Raw genomic sequence first — 27039 nt, 5'->3', positions numbered from 1 at the left:
CTCTTCCTTCCACCTCTGCTTCACTCTTTGTTTTCTCCCCGCTACAAAGCCCTGCTCTGAACAGCACTTTGCTTGCTATACTGCTTACTTATACATGACGCATCATTACCCTTACATCAGATTGGGCACAGGATGTTTAATTGCTCAAGTGTTTAGGAGGCAATGTGTTGTGGACTTGCTTGTTGTTGGGCCATTGTTCAGACGGACTACGAATTTACCAGGTGCAAATACCGAGTGGTCAGCATTGCTGCTCTGCCAGCCGACATTATATCATATCATGCCACCATCTTAATTCATTCTCTAGCTGGCAAACATGATGCTGGATTGTGAAGGCTTCTATAGTGGAGTGAGGTTTCAGGATTCTGGCATGTCTGGGTCAATGAAGAGATGCCTGCTGTGGGAAACCTGGGGGTATTCTCCTAGATAGACCTTGAGAATCCCTTATTCAGGTGGCCAGGAACGGGCTGACGCTCTCAGATTCCAACCCTGGGTGTGGACAAGCGAGCAAGGATCCCCCGGGTAAGGGAATCCAGGGTTCTGTTTGGGGGAATATCCAAGGTGAGACTCAGTATTACACCAGGGACGTAGGCGAGGAGGACAAAGTCCCTGAGACCTTTATGGGTTGTTTCACGTCTACCTCTCTTACATCCACATAATTTCCCTTACCCAAATCCAATGAACCTGCCATATCTGGCAAATCCCCTAGGTGCCCGAACCCTGTAACACTTAAAAACCCCAACTCATGGAATCCCTGGATTTCGTTTCTATTCAGACACTCCTAGTCCTTCTTCTCAGCGTCTTTCTGATTATGGTTTGTCACACTCCCAGTCTACATGGTCCAAACACTACCGTTCCCACCATCCCCCCTGTTTATTTTTTGACAATAATCCTGGCCATTCCCGTTTGTTCCACACCCCTTACAAATCTTGCCCTTCTGAATTTACCAAACCCCCCTATATCAAAGGTTATGATTTTGTACAACACTGTTTCCCCCTCCTATCCTGCGGAATATCTGGAAACTCTAACAACCTCTTTCTCCACTTTCTCCCGTCAACGACAAACAAGGGACTGACAATAAAACGGTGTACCTGACATGTCCAACCAAAGGGTCAGGCAATTGCCCAGAGCCACACACACACCTGATGACCCTTGCCTTTCCCCCCAGGGATAAAAGGTGGAACACAAGAGCACATGACGAGCAAGGCAATCCACATAATGTAAGAGCTAACTCAGCACGGCAGTTCAAGAGGAGGAGAAAGATGCGCAGACCGAGGGGGTGACAAGGAGAGAAGTGACCTTGCGCTTTCCGAGCCAGGCTGTGAAACCTTCCTTGAATGGAAACATAAGACCGTGAACAAAGGCCAGCGTGTGTTGAAGCAGATGTCTATGGTACGCGAGACCCTCCTCCACTGATAACCAAGCCAGGGAAGGACGCTGGTCTCAGAGGTATCAACCTTGGCTCCAAGGATAAAGAAAGGCAAGCGGTTCATCATAGCCGGTGAGTCGAGAGGGGAATCGATAAGAAACCGAACTATGTTGAATGAAAAGTAGGCAATGGCTAATTTGAACTTTGAGAAGCTAAAGAGAGGGAAAATCAGCAACAGAGGAGGCCGGCACCACATGGGTGCTCAGGCAGGAAACTCTGGGCGATTACCCGATGGTAGGAAGACTACCGTAACCAGAAGCCCTTGGGAAGAGGCAAAAAAGAGGTCAAAGTGGTCATACCAGGGTCTTGTAAAATTCTCTGTACCGTCCAAAGTCTTTGACCGGCAGATAATTGCGAAAGCTAAGGGAAGTGAATCCTGCATGTTGAAAAGTTAATACATGAACTGTATATCAGAAAAGCCGGCGAGAGTGAACCCAGCAGAGGGAGACCAACAACGAGGGGAGAATCCCGAAAACCTTTTTAAAAAGACATTAATAATAATAATAATAATTTGGCATTTATATAGCGCTACAAACCCTCAGGTATCTGAGCGCTGCTTATTATTACCCACGGTGTGTGGTGCTCATTTATCGACCTCGGAAGGATGAAAGGCTGAGTTTGGCCCCGCCGGGATTCGAACCTGCGTTAGCAGACTCTGCACCGATGTCAAAGCGAGCGCTCTACTCGCTGTGCCACTTGACCGGCGATTAAGATTTGTGAAAGCAAGAAGTATTGCTAGACAAGGGCAAAAGAAGTGCCCCGCCTTGTCATTTGGGATCCGAGCCCAGCCGAGGGAGATCCAGGGGTGAAGAACCACCACACTAGAATGAGGGAATAAGCCATAGTGAGCCTGGCGGAGGAAGGCAGAGATTGTCTATGCCGGGAAGAGGGGGGCCCAGGAGGGATGCCATCACCCAACATGATCTGTGGAATAGACCATTTTGTTTGTTTGTTGGATACATCAGGCCTCAAAGGCAAGAGGCTTTTTAATGAAAAGAGACTTTACCATCAAAGAACTTGATAGCTGGATCGTAACTGTGGCTCGTGCTGAGAAAGCGCAAGAGTGTACTATGCTAGCTGGAATGGAACTGTCGGCTCGTGCTGAGAAATCCTGAGCGTGTACTGTGCTCCAAGGTCCCACCTTGACAAGTGCTGAAAACGTGGGGAAGGGAGACCACAAGCAATCCCATCCTGACTTGTTATTTGGACCACTTCTTTTCTTTATCGAAACACTATCCCACACTCTTTCTATAATTAGATGTAAGGAATTGGCAATAGGTTTTTCTTTAGTATAGGCCCTTTTATTTTAACACAACGCCACTAGGACTGCCTTATTTTTCATTTGATGGTCGACGCTGGCTCCCGTCTTAGATTTAGGCGTTTTTCCACCCTGCAATTATTGTTCAATAAACATCCTTGAACTGTGATCACTTGTCTGTTTTTACTGTTGCCGCCATGAGTTCCTTACACCACATACTAATGAATGAGCTGTGCTTGTAATCTTTGTCTGTTATTGAACCACACTTCTCACTCTGAGACTGGAGGTTTGTGTATGTTTGTGATGGAAAGTCCACAACTCGCATGGGTTGCTTGCAGGAAGGTTACTGTTGAATCCCCAGGGTGTATTGTCTAAGAGAATCTTTACACAGAGAGATTTGAGGCATGGCTGCATATTAGCGCCCTGTCTGTTTAACCTTTGTGTCAGATTTAGGAAGCAAATTTATGGGTACCAGCAATTTTACACCCAAATTGGGGAATATGGAAATAAAATGGCTCTCGTATGCAGAGGTTGCCATCCTTATTGAGCAAACTTGCATTGGACTTCAGCATCTATTAAAGAAATGTGCTGGCTATATGGATGAAAATGTGCTAGAAATTAATAAAACACAAAACAAAAATGTTGAGATTATCCAAACCTGGCTGCCCTCTAAGTTCAAATGGACGATTGAAGATGGCACCCTCGAGTTCACCCGCCTCATGGCCCACCCGGGTTTCAATTCCCCTCCCCCCCCGAAAGAAACCAAGTCCGCTATATGATTCTTTAAAGCCCAAAAGTGTATCTTATGCGGCACAGATGAAGCGTATCGAGCTGAGATTCTGCCGATTCTCTTTGATTCCTCTTGTAAAGTTTTACAATGGTAAGGTAGTACCAGGAATATGTTATGGCCGGGGTATTTAGAATCTAGGGTATTCATTGATTGAAACACTTGTGTATAAGCGCATAGTAAATAATCAAAGTGCAACCATGCATGGGAGGGGAAGACATAGGGAAAACAGACAATGATCTTATTAGGCATGGTAAATTTAGATTATGCAGGTGAACAGAAGGAAGTGCATGGGGGGGCAATAGGGACCATGTGCGCCCAGTCCCGTCAGAACATAGGTTAAGTGCAGAGAGCTACCATTGTTACTGGTCGTAACCAAAGTGCAGCAGTGCTGCGGCAAGTGCAAGGCCCTGAGGCAAGTGCAGGAGACTGGCGAGGAAAGCTTGAGACCTGTGAGACTCTGAAGGTACACCAAGCAGCCAGTCAGTGAAACTGAGCAGAAGACGACGGGAGAGAGCAGAAAGAGGTGGTTAGCAGAGGAGAGGGAGAGAGAAGAAGGAGGCGAAGAGGAAAGTCTTGAGGAGTTTCCGGATCTTAAGGAGGTCCGGATCAAGACAGAGAGAGGCAGGGAGGCTGTTCCAGAAGGAGGCCCCTGCAGTGGATAAAGCTCTCCCCCAAGTCTCTGCTTGGAGAAGTGGCTCACCTGCAGAGAGTTTAAGGAAGACGAGCGGAGGGCTAGGGAAGGTGAGTATTTAGGAACTGAGCGTTGCAGATAGAGTGGGCCCAGGCCCCAGAATACCTTGTGGACAATGCTAAGGGTTTTGAACTTAATCCTTGTAGCCACTGGGAGCCAGTGAAGGGATTTCAGCGCTGGAGAGATGCGGTCCCTGGGCTTGAGGCCAAGGATAAGTCTTGCGGTTCTGTTCTGAATGTGTTGAAGAGGACGAAGGGTAGAAAAGGGCATGTTGAGAAAGAGGCTGTTGCAGTAGTCCAGCCTAGAGGGAACCAGGGCTCTGGAGACGGTGATCCTCTGGGGGAAGGTGAGAAAAGGTAGAATACCTCTGAGAAGGTGCAGTTGGTAGTGGGACTTTTTAGAGATGTCTGCGATGTGAGACGAGAAGGAGAGAGTGGAGTTGAAGAGGACCCCCAGATTTTTTGCCTTGCTGATATGTGGAGGCGCAGGGCCAAGGGAGGCCGGCCAGAGGGAAAGAGGGAAGGCGGGAGCAGGGGTCCCGATGAGGTGACTCTGTCTTACTGGCATTGAGGCAGAGGTCATTTGCAGCTCACCACGACTGAATTGCAGACAGTCAGGTATGAGGGAGGAAGAGGAAGAGGCCGAGGGTAGCCTGAAGGAGAGCTGTGTGTCATCCATGTAACACTGAAAGTTGGAGGTGAAGCTGCTATCATATGGGCCAGAGGGACACGTAGCCATTGAAAAACCAGGGGGCTAGGTTAGATTCCTGGGGTATACTGCATGTAGAGAGAGTGATGGGAAGAGGAAAGACCCCAATTTCACCTTGGATGGGCGGTCGGAGAGAAAGGAGGTTAGCCATGCTAGGGCCTGATCAGTGATGCCCAGGGTATCACAGGGACGTGTGATCAGGGTGTTGTGGTTCACTGTATCAAAGACAGGGGAGAAGTCAAGTAGAATGAGGACAGAGGGAGAGTTAGAAACAAGATTTGAGAGCAGATCTTCACGAGTGTTCAGAAGAGTAGTTTCTGTGCTTCTGGATGCTCTAAAGCCAGACAGGTGGTCATGTAAGCAACCAACTGATTCAGTGTGGAGGGTAAGATGAGAAATAGCCAACTTCTCCAGGAGTTTGCCCAGGAAATGAGTGATCGAGATCGGCGATAGTTTGTCGGAATGGAAGGTCAGCAGAAGGTTTTTTGAGGAGAGGGTGCACAAGGGGGTGCTTAAGAGCAGTGAGGAAAACTCCAGTGGCGAAAGGAGAGGTTGCAGAGGTCGGCCAAGGCCGGGGCGAGCGAGTCAATGTTGCCCTTGATGGTTTTTGAGGGAAATGGGTCCACCTGTTTGGAGGAGGCTTTCCTAGACCAGACTTGTCTAGTGACCTCCTCAGGTATACAGGGGAGAGACCAGGAGAGTGGGGGGGGGGTGGCCAAGGGCGGTACAAGAGATGTTGGTGTATGAGTTGGTGAGAAAGAGAGAGGATAGGACAGCCTGTGTTTTTTTAGGTGAAGTGCGCAGCCAGGGCCAAACATAGGGCCTAGGTGGGTGCAATGGAGGAGGGGGAGAGTGTGGTAGGGTTGGCTAGTTCCTTGCAGACTTTGAAAGGTTCGGCCATGTTATTGGATGCTGCGGAGATGCAGGCTTGAATAAAGATTCTTTTCTTGGAGCGGATGCAGAGTCTATACTGCCTTTGAAGGAGTCGGCAGGCTAGTTTGTCAGAGGGTGCGCACGAGGAATCCCATTTCGGTTTGTCTGCCCTGCACTTGCGTTTAAGGGCAGCCAATCCAGAGTGGTATCAAGAGTTGCACTTTTTAGTAGGCTGCAGTCGTACCCTCATGACAGGGGCAAGAATATCAAGAGTGTTGGAAACGGCGAGGTTGAAGTTAGAAAGGGCTGTGTCAGGGTGGGGGTCAGCCGCAGGAGTAGAAGGAGCAGAGTAGGTAGAGGCAAAGGCAGATACTGACACTCTTTTCATGGGTTGGATGACCTTGTAGACAGAAGTCCGTGCCGGGTTTACTGATGCCAGAGGCGAAGAGCGGTTCAAGTGAGAACAGAGGAGAGAGTGATCAGTCCAGGAGAGAGAAGTAGTGAGAGGGATAGATAGAGATGAGTCAGTTGAGATGAGAGCATCCAAGGTGTGGCCAGCGGTGTGCATTGGGCCAGAGGATAATATGGAAAGAGGGAGAGAGTCGCAAAGATTGCGGTAAGGTCTTGAGGAATCGGGTGAGTCGAGATGGATGTTGAGATCACCCAGTAGGAGGAGTTGAGAAGAGGGGGAAAGGAGCGAGGAGACCAGGTCAGCCCATTCCGAAAGGGCCAAGTAGTCGATAGAAGGTGTCCAGCAGGAGTGAAGAGCTAGGAGAGAGGGAGAGCCTGCAGACCAGGGATTCGAAGGATGTGTAGGCCTGAGTGGGAATGACCGACACAACGATCCATTCAGGGAAGATCATTGCTACTCCTTTAATTTGGCATACATTAAAAGTCTTGGAAGGAATCTTATGGTGGAAAGTGCTTGATATGCTGAATTGTGCATCTATTGCTGCGATAAGATATGAATTAGGCATGACGTCATTGCATGCCTGTGTGCAGTGGAATTAATTACTGTTATTCTATCAATTATTTGATCCACAAGAATTCCATGAATGAAGATCCGAATTACTTTCTAACCAAAGCTATTGGCAATGACCTAAATTGGTTCACAGAGTACTGTGACCGAATACTTTCCTCTATGACTGCAACCAAGGATGGTCTCTTGGCAAACCCGAAAAATATTAAAAACAAATTGTGGGATTCAGATTGGTTTACCATAAAGTCTCTGCTTGCTACTTACTCAGACTGGCTATTGTACCATCTTACCTGATCAAGTTCCCCAATGCAAGGTGTAGGAACGTGATCCAGAGATTTTGACTAAATATACTGCTTATTGGGAAAATTATGAAAATATGGAAGGGTGAGAATTCCAAGCAGCAAACCTGTAAAATTAAAGATCATTGCATACCTCCTTTTTTAAGTTGTGGATCATACTTTTTTCTTTAAATATGTGTAAATGTGATTGTAAAAGGTTGACTCGTAAGGGCATTTATTTTAATAATGAATTGAGTTAATGAGATGTGTTGATGGATTTTTAAAACGTGCTATGGAGCATTGCATATTTTATGTGTTATGTTTTTATTATATATGTAATTGTGAAAGGTTGATAAAACCAAAGCACAATAAATGAAAAAGAATTCAAAAAATTAAAAGTTACTATGTTTACTAGGAGATGCTGTCGTTCAAATGGCCAAAGGGGCGTAAAGGCCAACAGGACGGGTACAGAATACAGAAACAAGGCTGGGAATGGACTGGGAAGCATGGAGGATATACCTGATCTGGGGCATGGAGCAGGTGTCAGTCCTCGGGCCCCAAGGGCTTCTCTGTTCCATCCCATAACCTTCAGCTTGTGACTTCCTCACACTGTCCAATACCATCCGAGTTTTCTGGGGTCGATGCTTTTGTCATGCACGTGGAGCGCACAATATGGTCTAATCCTGGGGGAGGGGGTGGTGAGGTGTGCAGATTGTAAAGTGCAGTTTGTTTGGATTTGACCTCTTCTTGACTAATATGTTATTTGTTATGTTGTAAAAATGTTAATATACTAAATAAAAAAAGAAAAGGAAGAAGAGAATAACTTGTTGAAGGTGTGGTAGCTTATGAAATAAATTATATTTTAGCATTACAACACATCTGGAAAGACATACTAAACGAGAATGGTACCTGTCAAGATGGATAAATATAATACATCAACACATACATTTTAGACATACCAAACGTGCTCAGCAAAGCAGGAGCTACTGGGTTTTATGCTCAGGTCTTCTGTTTTGCTATTCTTCCACCCTAGTCCCACTTCCAAAACTCCACTCTCTCTTCCCCCACACCACCCCCAGCTGACCTCTGCAGATTGTTCCCTTTCAAACACTCACACTCACTCACTCCCGGGGATATGAAAACAAAGGCTACCGGTGTCAGTGTCAACCACTAAAATAGGCACAGACAAACCTTGTGAGACTTGGGGGCAGATCCAGCCAGCCACAATTTCAATCATCAATTTGAGAAAATCTCACTCATGTTCCAGATGGGTTCAATTTATGAATTGCTATATACAGAAAATCATCTTGTGTTTAAATTTGCGTTCACTGGGTGTGTTGCATCACCACAAGTCTCTCACTTGTTGCTGCTGAGTCTTAGTCCACAGAGGTTGCACATGCAATTTACACCCGCCACCTTTGTTGCTAACGTCTTTCAGGGCTCACTCTGTAAGCCCCTCTAGTCTCCATGCCAAGGTGTTCATGTATCTCTGTTTCTGACCCATATTTTCCTTATATTTCAGGCTGCAGCCTCCAATGAGATGTCTGGACAATGTCTCAGATGGGAGCCACCACTGTGGCGAGAGTCACTACGCACCTGCCTCTGCTCCAAAATCAGCCCATCCAGAACTAAAGAAGTGTGTCTGGTTCATCCAAGATAGATGTTAGGTTTTGTGTGTGTAGTATTTTATATTTTCACCACTGTGGAAAAAGACTTGTTAAATAGGTTTGTGATGCATCTGTTCACTCGTACTACACACTGTGAGCGACTGGTAACCAAGATGCAGGTTTGTGTACCCTATGCTTAGTTACGTGAGGTTCTGCCATAGTCTTAAAAATATATCTAACTCAAGAAATGAAGTGATGGCCTCAACTCATTTCTCAGCAGCCATCCACATTACTAGATGCCACTGTGGCAGGGTTCACACCCTTTCGTAGCGTGTCTTAGCAAAGAGTCCAGGGATTGAGTAGGCATCATAAATGGGCTTTCACCCAGCGTTGGAGGAGATTCTGGAGTAGAATGGACAAGGATTGAATGGACATTAAGACCAAACTCCTTTTCCATCCTTGGAGAGATGCTTCTGAGAGGGGACGGCCTGAATGGGCATTGATAATGGATTCTACTACTCTCTAGTGATGCACCCTCTATCGACTGGTGGACACGGAGCTTGACCAATGACCTCATCTCGCCTGATGCCTGACCTCCCTGCTTAGTTTCCTTGGAATGTCTGCCTGTGAACTGGGACTAATATACAATGACTAGGAATGTGGGGAGGAGAAACTTGCACTGTTGCAGCTCTGAGTTGTACTTGCTATGTTCTATGTTGACAATCAGGGAAGCTTGCAGCCTTACCCAGCACTGAAATCATGGCTTCCATGAATATTTATGATTTTCTGTATGTATAGATGTAATGGCCTATGGAAGACTCTGTGGTGTTTGCGGCAAATGGAGGCAGGTGAGGAAGGTAAAATGTAATGAAAAGCTGGTTATTTCAGAGGTGCTAGCCTGTTCTGAAATACACTTGATCGCCCTCACTTTGTCATCGGTCATTCTGTCATGGTTTACCTGTTAAAATCACGGACTAAAATGACACATCCCACTAGTTGAAGTCCTTAACCTGGTATGAGTTGCCGACTTTGTGACAGACTGTGCCATTACCTCATTGACCACAATTTTGTTGGAGAGCCTTGACCAACATCACCCTTATACTTTGCTTCAATAGTGACACTCCAGCATTGCAACAATAAGAATACTCCCAGGGGGGTCCTCTTGGAAATTCGTTGGTCCTAGAACAGGAACCCTTCTGCATGGAATAGGAAGAAATCAGGAGTTTGCAGCAGGTTCAAATAAAGATGTTCTAACATGGTGTCACCTTTGTCAGTGATATGCCATGCCTCAGACTGACCATCATCCATGCCTTTGGTGTTTGTAGGTGAGAAATCTCTTCTATGAATGCTTCCATGTATCTATGCTCATCGGCTCCTCATTATTTTGTAACTGAATAAACTGTTGGGGAACTGGGTAGGTGGGGGCGATGAAGTGTTAGTCCTCCCCTTGTCATCTTCTGAGGGTCTTTGTTGTCTCCAGTGGGGTTCAACTATGTATAAAAAATAACTGTTTGGATTGCATCTCTTCTGCAGAACTGATCCTTGGATTGGGTAATGGTTGGCCTAAGTTAGTGTTTGTCCCTGAGTGTTGTTGTATAACACTGCCTGTTATGTGAGCACTAATAATCAATACAGTTTGGGATGAGTGCTATACAATTGAGGTTTGAATGCCAGCTCAAAGTCAAAAAAAGTGTCTAATTCAGTGTGTTGAAATCCTAAAACATGGCACACAAAATATAGTTATACTTTGTATTTTTATAGCGCTTTAATCTAACTTGCTTTACATAAGTCCTATTTGCATACATTACTATTACCCAATCGAAATTTGCACTCATTTATCGACGAAGGATGAAAGGCTGAGTTGGCCTTGCCAAGATTTTAACCTGTGACCTGCAGTTCAAACACAGATCACAGCACAAGTGTTTAACACACTGGGCCATTTTGCCGGCTATTAAAAGCCCAAAATGTGATTAATGAAAACTTGTATTAATTGCCATTAAATGTAATGTTGGTAGAAGAATCTTCAAAAATCAAACAAAAACAGAGCGATATCTGGCAACAACTTGAGAAAAGGAGAAATGCAGCTAACTACTACAGTAGCCCTCGAGAGACTTGATCTGTTTTTCCCAGAATCCAATACAAATATTTTCCAAGGCTCAACACAACCTCCTTTGATAGTTGTAAGATGCAATAAGATGGTCTTAGACAACCACAAACCCAAGACTATTAAAACTCCAACACTTTTAAGTTTTTTATGACATGGGCAAAAAAAAGCCCACTCTTTTCTTGCTGCTTACTCTTCTGTCAACAGGTGTCACTTGGCAAATTGAATTGAGTGAACCTTGTCTGGGGAACTCATTGATGGGGCCACTTTATATCTGAGTAAAAACTCCCAGTTTTGGGCTTAGATTGGCTTTCACAGAAGCTCTTGGTGATGCATTTCCAGGTGCTGATTTTGAATATGCGCCCCGTAGCCTTCCACAAAAAGTCATTTTGGTTCACTCTATTTTCCGCAATTCCTCATGGTAAATGCTATACGTAAGAACATCTTTTTATGAAGGATAGTTTTAGGGATCATGCGAGGTGGGGTAGAGAAGAAGGGTAGCGAGAGAGCAAATGCTAGGCCATCCACAGCAAATTGCATCTTTTACAGTTCAGTTTTTCCACGCTCCATGTGGTTTAGCAAACCTTTCAGAGATACCTCAAAAGGAGCCTCAATCCTAAATAATTTTATTAAGATACTAACATAAAGAGTCCAAGACTGGACCCGAGTTATGCCTTGTGCTCTTCAGTGGCACGGCGGAAATCAGGAGCAGTGCCAGGTAGATTGAATAAATAGACATTTCCGCTCCATGCCACCATCAGAGTGGCACAGCCGGGAATTGATGTTGGGATCTCACCATTCATCCTCTACCCCAAAACCTTAGCCCTTTCTTTATTACATCAGAGGGTGGTTGAGATAGTGAGTGATCATTTTATTTATTTGGACGGGGGCTTCACTAAGGAATTATCTACAGGAACATTTTGGAGTTTGGAGATGATTTGGTGCACCAAGGATTTCATGTATGGAATTTATTTGGAGTCTTGTTCTGTTTTTATTGTCCTTTGTACCCCTTTTCGTGCACACTGGAAACCAATTTGAAACTTTACAATAGGCAACACAGAGACCCACAACAGCAGTGCCATTCATCTGATCATAACTGTAATCTCGGCTAACGCCATTTTGAGATTCTGGGCAGTTTGGCGAGTCCTACCGATTTTTAGAGAAATGTTGCTTCCAGTTGCCAAGGCAACTAGTGTTTGTTGCTTACAACCACTGATGTGTTGCCTTCGGCCACTAAATTGACCTTTTAAAATGTGTAGTGCAGGTTGGATTAGTTCAACCCCAAACCTACTGGCAAATCACAAAATATCCCTGTTCATGTGAACTCATTACTTAGGAGGGAAACACCCAAACGTTTCTGGTTTTATTTGGTGTTGCTTTGACCAAAAACATTGGTTAATACATTTTGGTTTAACTTTGTTGCTTTTTTCTCTCAGAAATAAATTCCTTCCCGGCAGTGCATGTCAGTGAGCAAATGTAACTCTCCTTCATGCTGCAAAATCTCCCTCTTCATTTTTGTCAAATGATAGCATATGTGATGTGGCAACCAGACTTACATTCAGGAGGATTTCAGCCACAGAAGAGATGTGAGGAGTGGACATCAGGTGAGTCGGGTCCTATGAGAAATAAGAGTTGAGTGGGTTGCTACCCCAGTGACTGTGTGGGTGTGGTGAGGTTGTTAGGTGTGCATAGGTCACATGTCAAACCCATTATGTGTGCCAGCAGCAATCCCTACACAAGATCCCCGGGCATTGGAAGACTGCAAGGCTCCATCTCATTGCTGGGGCCCAAAGATTCTCGGAATTAAACTAGTAGAATTATGACCCTGAATGTTCCCAAAATACTCCCAAGTTCTGGTCTCACAAAAATGTTTTCAACTGTTGGGGATTATCTGAATAAGCAGCTTTGAGTCTGTTCTGGAATGCAAGACCAAGATTTCCAGCCTATGATAGTGCCATGGCATGGCCTCAGAACTCTGGGGAATGTGCTCCCACAAACCAAGTCCAAAAGGATCCCAGGATTAGAGAAAACTAATGGGATATTTCCATTAGGAGCTATAGCCCCCCCCCGCCGCTTTACTCCAGGGATCTGCAACCTGCAACTCTCCAGTTGTTTTGGAATGTAACTCCCATGATCGTTCACCATTGACTATACTGGCTGGGGCTAATCTGAGAGCCAGAGGTTGTAGACCTTCAGTCCAGGCAAGAGTTTGTTTCTGCAGACGACATTGTGTTGGGTGGATTCAGGGGTATATCTTTGAACTCTGGGAGTTTAGCCTTGAGTCTGTGGGATTTTAATACTGTTTCTGGGGGTCTCATCAACAGTTACATTTTTCTCCCAGCCACCCAATCTTTTTCGAAAGACACCAGGAATGTAAGTTGTGCCTATATTTCATGTTCATTGATCAGTACGCCTGTGAAAGAGTGATTCATGGGAGCCGCTTCACTAGCACGTGCGGCCCTCAATCAAGCACCTCCAGACTTGAGAAGCATCCTCATTAGTGAGGCACATGATGTGCACAATACCCAGTAAATAAGTTATAAAGCACCTGATAAATGTATCTGGCCAATGTCTGTGCTCTTCATTTTTCAGTCATGGGAACAGGCCCGGGGTGATTAAGTGATTTGTCTATAATTGCATAAGATGCTGTGGTAATAACACACTCTATGATTGGAGCACGTCCCTGGCCTTCATGCATGGCACCTGACATTATGTGTCCACATTACATATGCACCAACCATGCAGCCTTCCACCCATGCACTCATGCCACAGTCTGACGGAATCCCAGAACCATGCAGCTTTTCACCGCAGGGCAAGCCTACGAGCTAGTACCACACTTTTCTGAGACAACTACTTGAATTATGGCAATGTCTTATGTGGAACTCTGGTTCCAGACGGAGACCAGCAGAAAACAATTATATTGTTTCTGTTCTCATTAAAAATTGAGATCTCCGACATGACTGAACTAGCCTCCTTTTTAACAACACTTTGCTTTAGAAGTGGACTAGCCTACAGAGAAATCTGAATATCCCAGCATAAGTGAGTGCCTTTGAAAGGCCAGTATGGGACGGCTGCATGTCAGGCTGACACATGTCATGTGTCTGATTCTGTCCAAGTCAGATGGACCTTTCAAAGCCACCACCAGCCTGTCATGTAACCTTTGTCAATGCAAAACCATTGTGATACACTCTAAGACTTGGTCATGCTGACCCCTTGGCTTTCCTCCATTTTTGTTCCTGGTAGGTTAATCAATGTGAGACGACGTTGCACTCTTCAGCAATGCCAAAAACCATTACAACGGTTGCATTGCCACCTATCTCAGATGGTAGGTTCTCCTGTAAAGACTTGTTCTAAATGGATTCAAAGACACCTTTTAAATGGTTGCAACCTGAATATTTTAGAGGGGAAGATTTCAAAAGCAATAAAGAAAGGAAGCATTTTTCAGGAAATTAGGGCTGTGCAAAGGGAATAACCAGTAAATTCTAGAATACAATTTTTTTTTGTTTAAAGGTGGTAATCTGTAGGGTAGATGTTTACTTCTAGATTATGGGATTTTTTTCTAGAACACTAGGTGACCTGTAAGAGTGATGGCCTTCAGAACAAGCAGTAACATCTAGATTCCAGTGACTTGTAGAATGCGCAGTGACTTCTAAAAACAAGAGTAGTCTCCTAGAAGTGGCAGGTAGTGGTACAAATTTTAGTCTAAAATATGTATTTTCTAGAATGAGTGGTAATGATTTGTTAAGTTATTACTTCTGGAGTATGTGGTGTCTCTGGAGGAATGTCTGACTTCTAGAACAAGGTACAATGACAAGAGTTATAGTGATGCCCAGAAAAATCAACAGTTTCTAGTAAGTTTTATCATTGGAATTAGTCATTTCTGGAATTGATGGTCATTTCTAGAATAAGATGTACATTTTAAACTAAGCTTTACATTCTAAAATAAACAGTGACTGTTAGAACAAGTGGCTTCTTCTAGTATACATTCATAATTAAAAATGTGTGCTGTCTTATAGAATAAGTGGTGTCTTCTGCAAATTCTAAAATAACTGGTTCCACCAGACAAATTGTCATGGTCCAGAAACAGACATTTGTGAATAATGTGAATGCCTTGTATTTGAAATTATTTCTAGAATGCATTTTAGTAACTATAATAAGTGGTTTCTTGAATAAACAATTACTTCCTGAATACTTTTTAATTTCATGGATACGCTTTTAATTTTTATAATAAATGTGTACCTTCAGAGTAAGTTGTGTTTTCCAGAAAAAATGGTTAACTCTAGAATACATATCCCTTCTAGTACAAGCAGCCACTTTAGAAATAATTGATAAGTGATAATACTGTACAAATATTTACAAATATTTACCTGTACAAATGTTTACCTTTTGTCTAAGTGTTAACTTAAAGCACAAACAGTGGTTTCGAAAATGTGTTGCTATTGGCAATTTCTAGAATATGCAGAAATATCTACTAAAAGTGATCAATTCTGGGCTAAATAATGACTTTGTAAATAGTTTTAAAGGCTAGATAACATATCTAGTCAAACAGCCGCTCTCCGTACATACCCTGTACGGGTGATATAGTTTAAACTTAGATTGAAATGTAAGTACTTTTCTTCTTATGCATAAGTTCAAAGAAGAGACACTTGATTGAAAGTAGTGGTGAGAGTAATATGTTTATCAAAAACATATATTTCGAACACTGAAGAAAAGGAAAAAGTCACTAATTCTGTCTTAGTGAGGATACAGCTGCCACTTCTCATATTTTAAATAGACTTTGTGTACCAATGCATTTCGGAGCAAATAGCTCCTTCATCAGGGTGAGTCTAATCTAATAACATAGAATAAGAATGTATATCGCATAACATATGAAATAACGTAAAAAATAGCGCAATATGCAATCATAAATCACAATAGAAAAGGTAATAAATTAGAAATCACATACCAGAAAGTAGATGAGGGTTCAGGTCAAAGTAAAACATGTAATAAAATAAAGTAGACAAAACCGAGAGTTAATAAGTGCAAGTAGCGAGGGAATTAGACCATGTGAATGGAGAGAAAAACAATGTAAATGGACTCACGAGAAGTGTTTGGCCTCGTAGAAACAAAAACTACAGTCACAGGCAGAAATGTGAACTGTTGTCGGTAACAGCAGCGTACAGAATGCAGCCAATTCGAAAAAGCTGTAAAAAGCAAAAGTGTGTTTTAGGTGGAGTCAATGAAGCGCCGTGGCGCTGTGATTAGAAAGAGGCGTCTTCAATGGTTACCTAGAAGACATACAGGGTCAATGCCGGCCAGAACGCCGTTCTGCATCGCTGTAAGCAAGCGTTGCTAATGGTAACGCTGCTATAAATACCCACGTGATCGCATCGCGTCAGGAGAGTAGCGCGATGCGGCACGTACTATTAGGAGACTGTGTATGAGATTTGTGGGCATATTTGGAGCTAAAAATACAATTATCAACCCTCGGGTGAGATAGAAAGGAAAAATGAATAAAAGAAAAACGAATATACAAAAATGATAAACATGGAAAAAATACTGTAGAAAAGTAAACAAAAGGGAAGGTAATAGAAACATGTAACTACACAGGCACCAAATCTGGTAGCCCATGTGAAAGTGAAGGATAGTGAACTAGCATCACAGCCGTAGTAGGTGGCACTAGAGGTGTCACCTTGGGTCCCAGACGGGTGTCCGGGAAAGGCTGCAAAGATGCATGGGCACAATGCGTGCAATCCATGTGTCAATTAAGGAAATTAGCAAGTTTTGACAAAACAACTCTGAAGATTTGGAGCACTCCGTAAGTGTTATCAGTGCCTAAGGATACTGGCCTAGACCTCACAATATGTTGAGGACCGCATTAAATGTCTATTAACAGTCAAACCATTACGTATGACGTGCAAAACCATCAATAACTAGTTCAAGGAACATTATGTAATGTCACATGAAATCAACATAGATACATCACATTCAAAGATAACAATGATAATTGATTTCTTCATTTAGGCCATTGGGATACAGGCTCCCCAATCTGTCAATCCAATATGTCTCTCTTTGGTTAAGCCGAAGGCTCAGATCTTCATGTGGATTGACTTTGCTTAGCACTTCAAGAATCAAAAATCTGATTTGAATCAGGTTGTGGCGTTTCTCGTTCCAATGGCGAGCCACTGCCGAGTTGGGATTAACTTCTAGACTAAATAGTACATCAACTACTTGAGTACCATGTGCCTTTTATATTAAGCCAGTCATTTTCCTCAGTAAACCGCTCAGTAAACAACCTCTGTATTTGCCTATGACAGCGGCAAGTGTCTAGGCATGACTTTCATACCGAAGCACCTGTCAATGTATTTCAATGCTGAACCATGATTCGGCATTGAAACACCATGCCATGCATACAAGGTCTTTCGGTGTATCATTTCTCCTTCTGGGGCCCTGACCAGAGAAGCTACATACAGCCTGGAGTATTAGGAGGCACCACGTTGGCCCTACAAAAGCCTTGCATGTCCTATACTGCGCCCAAAGACCCCTAAAGTACATTTTTTACCCCACCCACCAGCACTTCACAACCTTCCAAAAATTAGCCTCTGTGCATGCCCCCATACCCCATTTGCAGACAATTTCTACACCTACGTCCAGGCTGTGCCCCACAAACTGCTGCTGTCCCCTAACCTCCCTCGACCTGCCCCATGCTTGACTGCTGCACAGTCTGCTTTGTCCACTCTGTTCTTCCCCTACTGTTGCATGGTCTACTTTGACTTATCTGCCCCCTCCCTGAATGTAGAGCAGCCCACTTTTGACAGGTCTGCCCCCCTTTCTGACTGCCATTCCCCTTGTCCCGTAGATATGCCCTCCCCGTTGCTCCCCTGACCCCTGCTCATGGCAACACATCTGGTCCCTGCTGCCTCCACATTCTTTGACTTGCCCCTGAGTCACCACCTCCCCATCTTCAGTTGCCCCCAACAAAACCCCATTCTGCCTGCCAGTTATTCCCTGTTCCAGCGGGCAGATTCTGTAGCTTTTTAAAACATTTTTAAAATTATATTTGGTTTATCACGAAAACCTTTACAAAAATCGCATTTCATCACAATGTAACTACATGATTAACACCTAATATATACATCTATTGCCCTAATCTAGTTGTCGTAGCACATTTTCATAAAATCAGCAATTGAAAATACATTATCCATCTGTAACATATAAACACATTAAAATCAACTCATATTTCAGCTTAAAAGCATCCTGTGCAAGGAAGGCATCATTCCTTTTTACATCAATATAAATTTCTACTTTGTATACATAATTAAATCAGTTAATAGGACTATATCCTAGCTCTCGCGAGCAACACAGTGTATATTCTACTTCATCAGTTCCATTTATGCTACACCATCTTTTCACATAGCCTCTCATCGGTTAGGTAGAGCAGTTCAACTATTTTCAGGTTACGTCTCTGGTTGTTACCCCACATGCATCTGTTCCATATGGACTCTCTGGTGAACAATCCTTTGTTAGCAAGATATGGCGCAAATATACTAAATCTTACATTCTCAAAGTATGGGCAAAAGATAACTGGGTGTTTCAAGGATTCTTTGGTATTACACTCATTGGAGAAACAACATAGACCAGTTTTCTCAACCCCATCTAAAATATCCCAGTGTTTAATTTTATCAAGCTTAAAACGTAGATACATTCTTCTTGAATTTGGACAAGGAAATTGTGTTAAATACATCAGTCTATCGCCCCATTTTCTCTGATAGCTACTGTATTCTACAACGACTGGTAAGTCCCCACTTTATCCGAGAGGATACACCAGTAATATTCCTGAAACTTTTTCTTACAGTTTGGCAAGTAAGCACACAAATCTTCTGGAGTTACCTATATCATCACTGATGGAATTCAATTTAGCAGTCAATTTTGCTATAGAGGGTACATTGGTCTCATTCATTATTCGATGAAGGTCCTCGTATAGAGAATGTTTCGGCGGATCTAATATTTTATTATAGTTATTCATGAGTCACCAATTCCTTTTTACTGATAATGGCAACAAGCCGAGCTCATGGCATATGATTGAATTGGGGATAGATAGTGTGAGACCCAACACATTTTTCCAAAGCCGACCCTGCAGAACATCCAAAAAGGCATCAATCTCGTTCACACATATATCTAGGCTTTATAGAATAATCGGTTCAACTTTGAGTAGGTAGAATTGAAGGAGTGGGAGGAGAGAAAACATAAAATATTTCTTCAAGATTATTTTCATTTGAGAGGTTAAAAGTTTTATTTAGCAGTTTAATAACTCCTTCCACCTCCTAAGAGAATACCTATCTATAAGGGTATACCCTAAATATCGTATAAGTGGAGAATAGGCAATGAAAACTCCATTAAGGGTCCATGTGAAATTTGTCCATTTACGCTTACCATCTGCAAATATTACAATATTTGATTTGGTAGGATTCACCTCAAGATTATGGCTTGAGGCGAATACTGCAAATAGGTTTAGTTTATGCTGTAGCCCAAAGGGTGTTCTGTCGAAAAACAATAAGTCATTGGCAAAAGCAATCCTGTTGAGTTTTAAAGAACCTAATTTTGCAGGATAAATAATTGAATTACTCCAAGCCTCATCCAAATCAGATAAGTACAGATTAAACAAGACTGCCGCCATATTGTAGCCGTGCTTAACCCCAATTGCAGTAGGTATAGATTCTGTAAGCACACCCTCATGGTTGAGTCTAATTCTATAACTGGTGTTCTGATGAAGCCTAGCAATCATTACCACCAAGTATCTTGGGAGGCCCATTTTAACCATTTTCTCCCATAGTAATGCTCTTGTTACTCTGTCAAAGGCTGCAGTTAAATCTAGGGCTGCCATATAGACAGGCCCTGAATTAGAATGTTTAGTTTGTGCTTGTAGATGTGTTAGGATGGTCGCATTAAGGGGGCAACCCGATTGTTTACGAAACCCTACTTGATAATGGGACAGCACATTATGTTTGTCTACATAACATTGCAGCTGCTTCAACAACAAGAGGGAGAATATTTTAGATGGCACATCAGTAAGAGCAATAGGTCTGAAATTTTCTGGACTATAAGGGGGGCTCTTTTTGTATACGGGTATAATTATGGCAGAGCGTTGGAATGATTCCATATTGGTGAATGATATACATTTTTGTTTTCAGTATTTTAGCCCATAGAGCCGGGTCCGCTTTGTATAGACATGCAGGTAACCCATCGGGGCGAGGTGCTTTAGAACTCTAGATCCTATAAATCACGTCACTTATTTCCTCAAGAGCCCATGGAGAAACTCCACTTTGAGTTAATTCAAACACCGAGTTCTCCTTCCAGGCAAATTTACCAGGCAGAAGATATTTTTCTCTTAAGTACAAAATACATACCACCGCTGAAATGGCAGGATCCATAGGCCCGTCAGCAGAGGTGGTAATCGTACGTAACATGGCACATACCTGTCTTGTGTTATATTTTAAAAGCTGGTGAATCATCTGTTGGTTATCTGCAATTACAAGGGCTTTTCTTAGAAACTTGATTTTATTTTTGTAGGTTTGTTTAGCGACTCTGATTTCTTCTTGCATAGACTGAAAGGGGAGCTTTTGCCTCTTTATGTGTCTGATATAAATATTCTTATCTTTTTTGTGTTGTGCAAGGTTAAGGTTAAAATCATGTTTACGCTGATTGTGTATCTGTTCCGCTCCGTTGCATTCTGATGTCAGGGCATTCAAATGAAACCGAATACATCGGTCAAAACATGCTTCCTCTTCTAATAAGGGTCGGCTCTCGTACCTTAAGCTCTGACTAAACACAGGATCTGATCCAATATGCCTGAGAAAGCGTCTACATGTTACAGGAGTCCATCTTACTGTTAGTAGATGGCGATCGGGTTTCACCAGACACAGGGCCTCATCACGAGTTGGGCGGTAACGCCGGCGCTATTAGAGCCGGCGCTAATAGCCCTACCGCCAAACCCCCCGTCGCTATTAGCGCCGGATCACGGGTTTGGCAGAAGGGTTATTGCCCATTCCCCATTGGGCCCATTCGGGAATTCCTCATTCCCCATTGGGCTCAATGGGGAAAATTTGTGCCATTACTGATTTCCCGCCAGTGATAATCGCACCGAAAATCGGCAATTTTGCCACAGATTTCCCCCCAGCTCAGAGCTGGGGGGAAATCCGTCAAAGCCATGATCTGGCGGACCCTTAAATGCAGCAGTAATAGCGCTACCGCCGCATTTAAGGGTTACCACCAGACTCGTGATGAGGCCCACAGTGTGGTATCCTCTTTTAGTTTGTTATGGAATAATTTGAGTACCAATTGTATAGCCAAGTGGTCGCTGAGTGCCGGGGCTAAGATGAGTACTGGCTCTAGATGGAAATACAATTCAGTGGATACAAAAAAATAATAAATGATGTCCTAGTTCCCCGTGGCCAAGTGTATTTATATGGACCCGCCACCATTTTTACAATTAGCATATCCCATTCAAGGAAAAAGTCAGTCAATTTTTGCCCATTATGTAAGGTTGAAGCGGAATAACTTCCCTTATTTTCCCTACTGACAGGTGGCAATGCATAACACCAAGAGTTAAAATCACCTCCAACTATTATTTTTGTAAGAGGATTAAGGGAAAGTGCTTCTTCAAATATTGTATTTAGTAAATCATGTAACTGAATTAAGTCAATGGATACCTTATTTCAATATATGCAAACAAGTAACAAACAGGTCATTGAATCTACACCAACGAGCAGCTCAACTACCAAGAGATTATCTGATTTAAATATCATGGTAGCAGGCGCTTAGCAAGCAACATTAATTAATATGGCAAGACCGCCAGCAGGGCGCACTGATATACCACGTTTCGCTAGCTGTGTTTAAGATGGATAGCCTTTTATATCTAACTGGGTCACATGCATAGTCTCCTGAAGAAATATGACATCAGGTTTCCTTTTTTATCCAATTCAATAAACCATTTCTAAAAGTTGTTTAGCCCACACGAATTCCAATAGAGAATGGTAAAACACACCTCACTGCTAAACCGATGGTGCACATTGCGGGTTTACAGGTTTATTAATCATGGGTTCTAGCCAGGTGAGACCCTTAACTGCTTCTACAATCGAGGTTAACTGTTGCAAAATGTCTTCGTTAATGTGGGGTACCTCTGCCCTAACTTGATCGCCCACAGTAGCTTCACCTGTTGGCAGCAGGGTTGCCAAGAAAACAGCTGCATCATCACCATTTTAAATATATAGGGGGTTAGGCCGATATAGATCAAGTCCTATCTTTGTGTCCAGATTAGTTTCATAATCACTTGTGATTTTAAATTGCAGACCATACAATTATTGTTGGAAAATGGCAATTTAATCCAATCAATATCGTCTGATCTTATTGTTAGAAGGGAGGGTATGGTCTGAAAGACCTTAAGCATAAATGCCCTGTTTAGTCGGGCATCTCCATTACAGGCCAAGTCGCTTTCTCATCCCATAATTGTTGGTGTGTCTACAGATAACATCATTGCCCCAATTTCAATCAAGTCTGGCTTACCACCCTGGAGGCGTGCAATTCAATGCACTAGTAGCTGGAGTTTTCGATATTTTGACTTCTTCATGACAGGGAACCCCTGCATGCTTCAGCTTGATTGTGCATACTTGATGCAGCACCTGGATTGAACCATCACTATCTGGTCTCCGTCCAGACAACACATCATTGCTTGCCCTAGTCTTTCTCTTAAACCCTCTTGAGGGGAAAAATTTGGATAAGACAGGCAGTTTGTGCATGACAATGAAAGGAACAACAATCAGTTCCACTCTCGTCGGTCAAATCGTTTGTTGCTATGCTCACTGATGCAGTGTATATATTCCTATCAATGTTGTTAATGTTATTATTATTTAGTTTTTTGTCTTTGCTTTTTGCATTTTTTTCCCTTCATTACTAAGTTCATTGAGATCCAGTAGGGCTTTGGACCCTTCATTAAGTTGCAGGAGATCTATAATCGCATCTCGATCTAAGATGTTACATATTCCTTTCAAATGAGTATTGTGATGATTGATCTTCATCATTTCCTGATTTCTTTGTTTTTTTTCCCACTCATTAAATGTGTTTTTTTTAACCTAAAGCTTTTCGTTTATCTGCTCTAGCTATTAATTGTTTTTCTTTGCGTGTAAGCACCACAGGGGGAACATCATCCCTTGGAGCCTCAATCTCAGCCTTCACCTTATTTTCTTTCTGACTTACCCCTTCCTCAAATAGATCAATAAGATTGGTTAAAGCAGAAGGACTGTTTGGCATATCATGGCTAAAAGGAGTACTTGGACCGTTCAACCCCTCCTCCACCGGTCGAGTGCTGTAAACTGGCTTTTGAAGTGCAGCCAACAAGTTAACTTTATTAGTGAATTCTTTGATTTTTGATGCATTATCGGTAAGCGTTTGGGTTAAAAGCTGGTCAACCACCCCAGAAGGTGCTATATTCTGGAGGGTTTTCTGCGCTACCACTTCTGCATAGGAATTGGTTTGGGTTGTTGTCGATGTGGCGCTACCCACATTAACTTGTGGCCGGACAAGAGCTGCAATTCTATCACACGTGAATAGTAGGCCCTCAATTTTATTTATCTTACCAATGATCTCATTTAAGGAGGCCTGCATTACTCTAACATCCCAATGTGTCTGTTCATGGCCTTTGTCTAGTAAGTTGAGGATACGTGAAATCGCGGGAAAAGAATCATTCGGCAGTGTCACATCAGCGGGAGCTGACTCCATAGGAACTCCAAACTGTATGTCGCTCGGCCCCCCACTCAATGGCATTTGAGCAATGATATGCTCTGAGACCTTTAGGTGCTCATGGACTTTGGTAGCTGTACTTTCTATGATACATGTCATGGGTTTCTGCAGCGGAAATTCTTCAAAGGAATTGTGTTCTAACGCTACGCTGTGTGCCCCGCTACAGCTGGTCATTAACCCCTTAAAATCACATGAAGGTTTAATTGGGGGGGGTTAGGCAAACTATTACGTTGAGTGACTGGGATAGATGGACCAAGAGAGAGCCTGATACGCTTTATTAGCTCAGCTTTACTGCAGGCGCCAGCATAGAGAAGTCAGATATGTAGTTATTAAATCTCTCTAGCCCAATTTTTCTTCTAATTTCCTCTCTATCAAGAATTGCTTTAGATTCTTCATGTTCATTCACCCAAGAATCTCGGATTGAGTCATTTGCTTCTTTGACTGTGAACATCATAGGAGTTTTATGTACATCATAAGGACCCACCCTATTTAGTTCTTCAGGGTTGAGGCTCACGACGGAGGCCTCATTACCAGACAATTGCTCAATTTGGTCATATATCGCCTCATCAGTCAAGTCATTCTTGCTCACATTCGTTTTGAACGTTGCCTAGGAATTTATATGATTGCTGGTGTCAGGTGGCCTGACTTATAAGATTTAACAATACTAACGCCATGGATAGCTGGAGCCTGGAAACTGTTTGATGGCTATGGGGCAGGGCTGTGATGAGCTGGTACTACACTCTCAGCATTTGACAAACACAAGTTTCTATTTGATTCCATCTCCAATCCCCCCCACCTGTACATCAATTGCAGATGAATTCAACAAACCTACCACCACCTCCTGAGAATTCATACTCTGCGTATTAGCCACTACGGGCACCTTTTCCGGACTAGTAGTCAGCTTTCTGCCACTCCTGAGACTATCAACCATGATCACTGATTTCCGATAATTGGGTTTAAATAATGCCCGCACCCCAACAACTCTGCAATTCTCCTACGCTCTCAAAATACTTAAACAACCGTTAATGCAAAGTATGGCCTTAAATAATTAAGCCATTATTGCCCGAAGGCTGGTATCTTATTCGTTGGGTCCAAACTTAAAGGATAGTTCCGGGACTTTTTTTTTATTGTCCCTACGGTTCGGCCATGTGTTTTTAAGCATAAATCGGTAGATCGTAGAAAACTTTCCTATGGACCTTACCCGACTTTTCGTCCATTAACGCACTCGAAATCAGCCGCCATTTTGTGATAATCCTATAATTTCCCCCCATCGACCTGGCTCACCTGCGTTTGTGGCACTAAATCATATCCCCCGCCCCTGAAACAGACTTTATCAAAACATTCATATTCCCCGCCTCTATCCGTGACGTGACTGTGCTGCGTAGGCAAACGCGCCCAGGCGTCTTCTACGCGACTCCACACAGAACCCGGAAACCAACACAGATCAGCGCGCCACAATTCGGAATATGAAACTGTACTTTTAAATCAAACCGCAAGATTGTAAATTTGGTAAAGTACATTTATTTGACATCAAATGTTTAGAGAATATTCAGCGATTTGCATTTTTGTTTGCTCTCGATCCAAAATAGTTCGTCTTGAGGCAAGCGATGTTCGTGTGCAGTACACAGGGTGTTGGTTTACGATAAAATAAGCTATTCGGTCGCACTGATAATCGCATGGCTGTTCCAACAACGAGGCACTAGGCCACCACAACGGTATGTATGTTGCATCTAGCCATTAGTACCGCGTAAGGGCATACTTGTACTTGGCGATCGTCCCATAAAATGGTCAGGGTGGTAACGTTGTTCACGCGGAGAAGCAACTGGCGGTTGTAAAAGCCATCCGCCGGTGTCTGGTACTCGTGACACAGACAATAATGAAGGATGTACCTGTTTTAAAAACATAAAAAATGAAATTAGTCTCACCATCAGATCTTTATTAAAATTATTCATTTTATATATTAGGTCGGGAAATTATTTCATAGCTAGGACAGTGCAACTGGGTATTATACGTCATTTCCAGTAACCCACCCCCTCTCCTCCGCCTTTTTCAGAGCCGCCTGAGCGCCAGTGGACCACTTTGTCACTGATATGATATAATATGGCATTTGCAACGCGCCTATACACAAGTGTTTCAAGGCGTGGCGAGGCAGGGAGGGGGGGGGAACAAGGAGAAGACAGACAACGATCCTACTAGGCCAGGTGTCATTCAGATCGCGCAAGTGCAGGGGTAGGGGGAAGGTAAAAGTGCAAGGGGAAGGGGAGGGGGGAAGTGGAGTACAAGGTAAGTAGCATAAAATAATAAATACATAGGGCCAGCTGGTGGCGAGTGCAAGGTAAGTGCAGAACAAGTGCTGGGAAGGGGGGGGCTGTAGGATACTGAGACAGTCCCCCAGTGCAGGGGTTGACAGGGAGGCAGTGCAGGTGAAGAGTGGAAGGGCCCAGGACCGTGGTCGCAGACAGTGGACCAGTTGTAGCAGGGGAGAGGGAGAGAGAAAGCAGAAGCAAAGAGGAAGGTTTTGAGGTGCTTGCGTAAAAGGAGATGGTTCTCCTCAAGATAGTGCGCGGTACAAAACAATATGCCACATAGAACGAACAAGTACAACTTAACCCGTCTTTAAAGCTACTGTATAGTAATTAAATTGCGGTATAAACTCATCTAAAGAGTTACTTACATTATATTTGCATTTTCCATTGTGTCTGTGCGTAGGGCAGCCCCGAAATACCACTCCTTCTATGCCGACGTTATTTCTTCTAATGAACGAACATTAAATGGCTATCGTTTCTGAAATTTTATTCATTATCGTTTCTTACGTTATTGCACCACACCCCCAAAAAAAAGCCTTTCGGGATGGTCCCGGCCTGTCAAGGTCAAATGACAATAGAACCTTATACTGAGTTGTGGGCCATTCCGGCACCCGAGCAAAAAATCAAAGCAGCTGACCTTCACTTTGAACGAGCACACATTCCTAGTTAGCTACATTCAGTGTAAGGCCATCTCACAGGACTTGAAATTTACACTCCATCTTTGCATTTTGTCTGCGTGCTTTGCAGCCCCAGAGAACCATAAATACGGAGACATTCTATATTTTTTGAAAAATGATTTATATTACTGTTTGGTTTAATTTAATGCGCAAATGAACAAGGTTGGATAGACACATTGCATGTACACTGAGCAATCACTTTTATTTACACAATACATAGCTACACATATTCAATGGGCCTGCGACATGAGGAGACTCGAGAGCAAAGTCACAGGTGACACCCGGGTGGTTCGCACTACTGCACGGTGAAGGGAGGGGCAAGGGTGGAGAGACACATTGCATGTACACTGAGCAATCACTTTTATTTACACATTACATAGATACACATATTCAATGGGCCTGCAACATGAGGAGACTCGAGAGAACAGACAATCAAATTACAATCATTTAAACCGTGATGTGTATTTCTCAATGAGCTCTGCTTTAGGTGGACATGGAACAGAGGCAATGTTGGGTGGCAATGCAGTTGTCCCCTGCACAGGTTCGTTCACAACTCCATGTATGTGTG

The 27039-nt window shown here is 43.3% G+C and overlaps 1 protein-coding gene across 2 annotated transcripts in view; it reads left to right on the top strand.

Annotated features, from left to right (window-relative positions):
* Positions 1-10131, top strand: part of ULK3 (unc-51 like kinase 3) — a 532836-nt gene extending 522705 nt beyond the window's left edge. For both annotated transcript variants that reach the window (XM_069624512.1, XM_069624511.1), the window contains exon 16: positions 8526-10131. In XM_069624512.1, the coding sequence (XP_069480613.1) occupies positions 8526-8542 (17 nt within the window). In that variant the 3' untranslated portion in view covers positions 8543-10131. The remainder of the gene's footprint in view (positions 1-8525) is intronic.
* The last annotated feature ends 16908 nt before the right edge of the window (positions 10132-27039 follow it).

The sequence above is a fragment of the Ambystoma mexicanum genome, chromosome 11 (genome assembly GCF_040938575.1).
Source record: "Ambystoma mexicanum isolate Mex_15411 chromosome 11, UKY_AmexF1_1, whole genome shotgun sequence".
Taxonomy (NCBI): domain Eukaryota; kingdom Metazoa; phylum Chordata; class Amphibia; order Caudata; family Ambystomatidae; genus Ambystoma; species Ambystoma mexicanum.
Note: the sequence above shows the minus strand (reverse complement) of the source record. Positions and strands in the feature narration are given on the sequence as shown.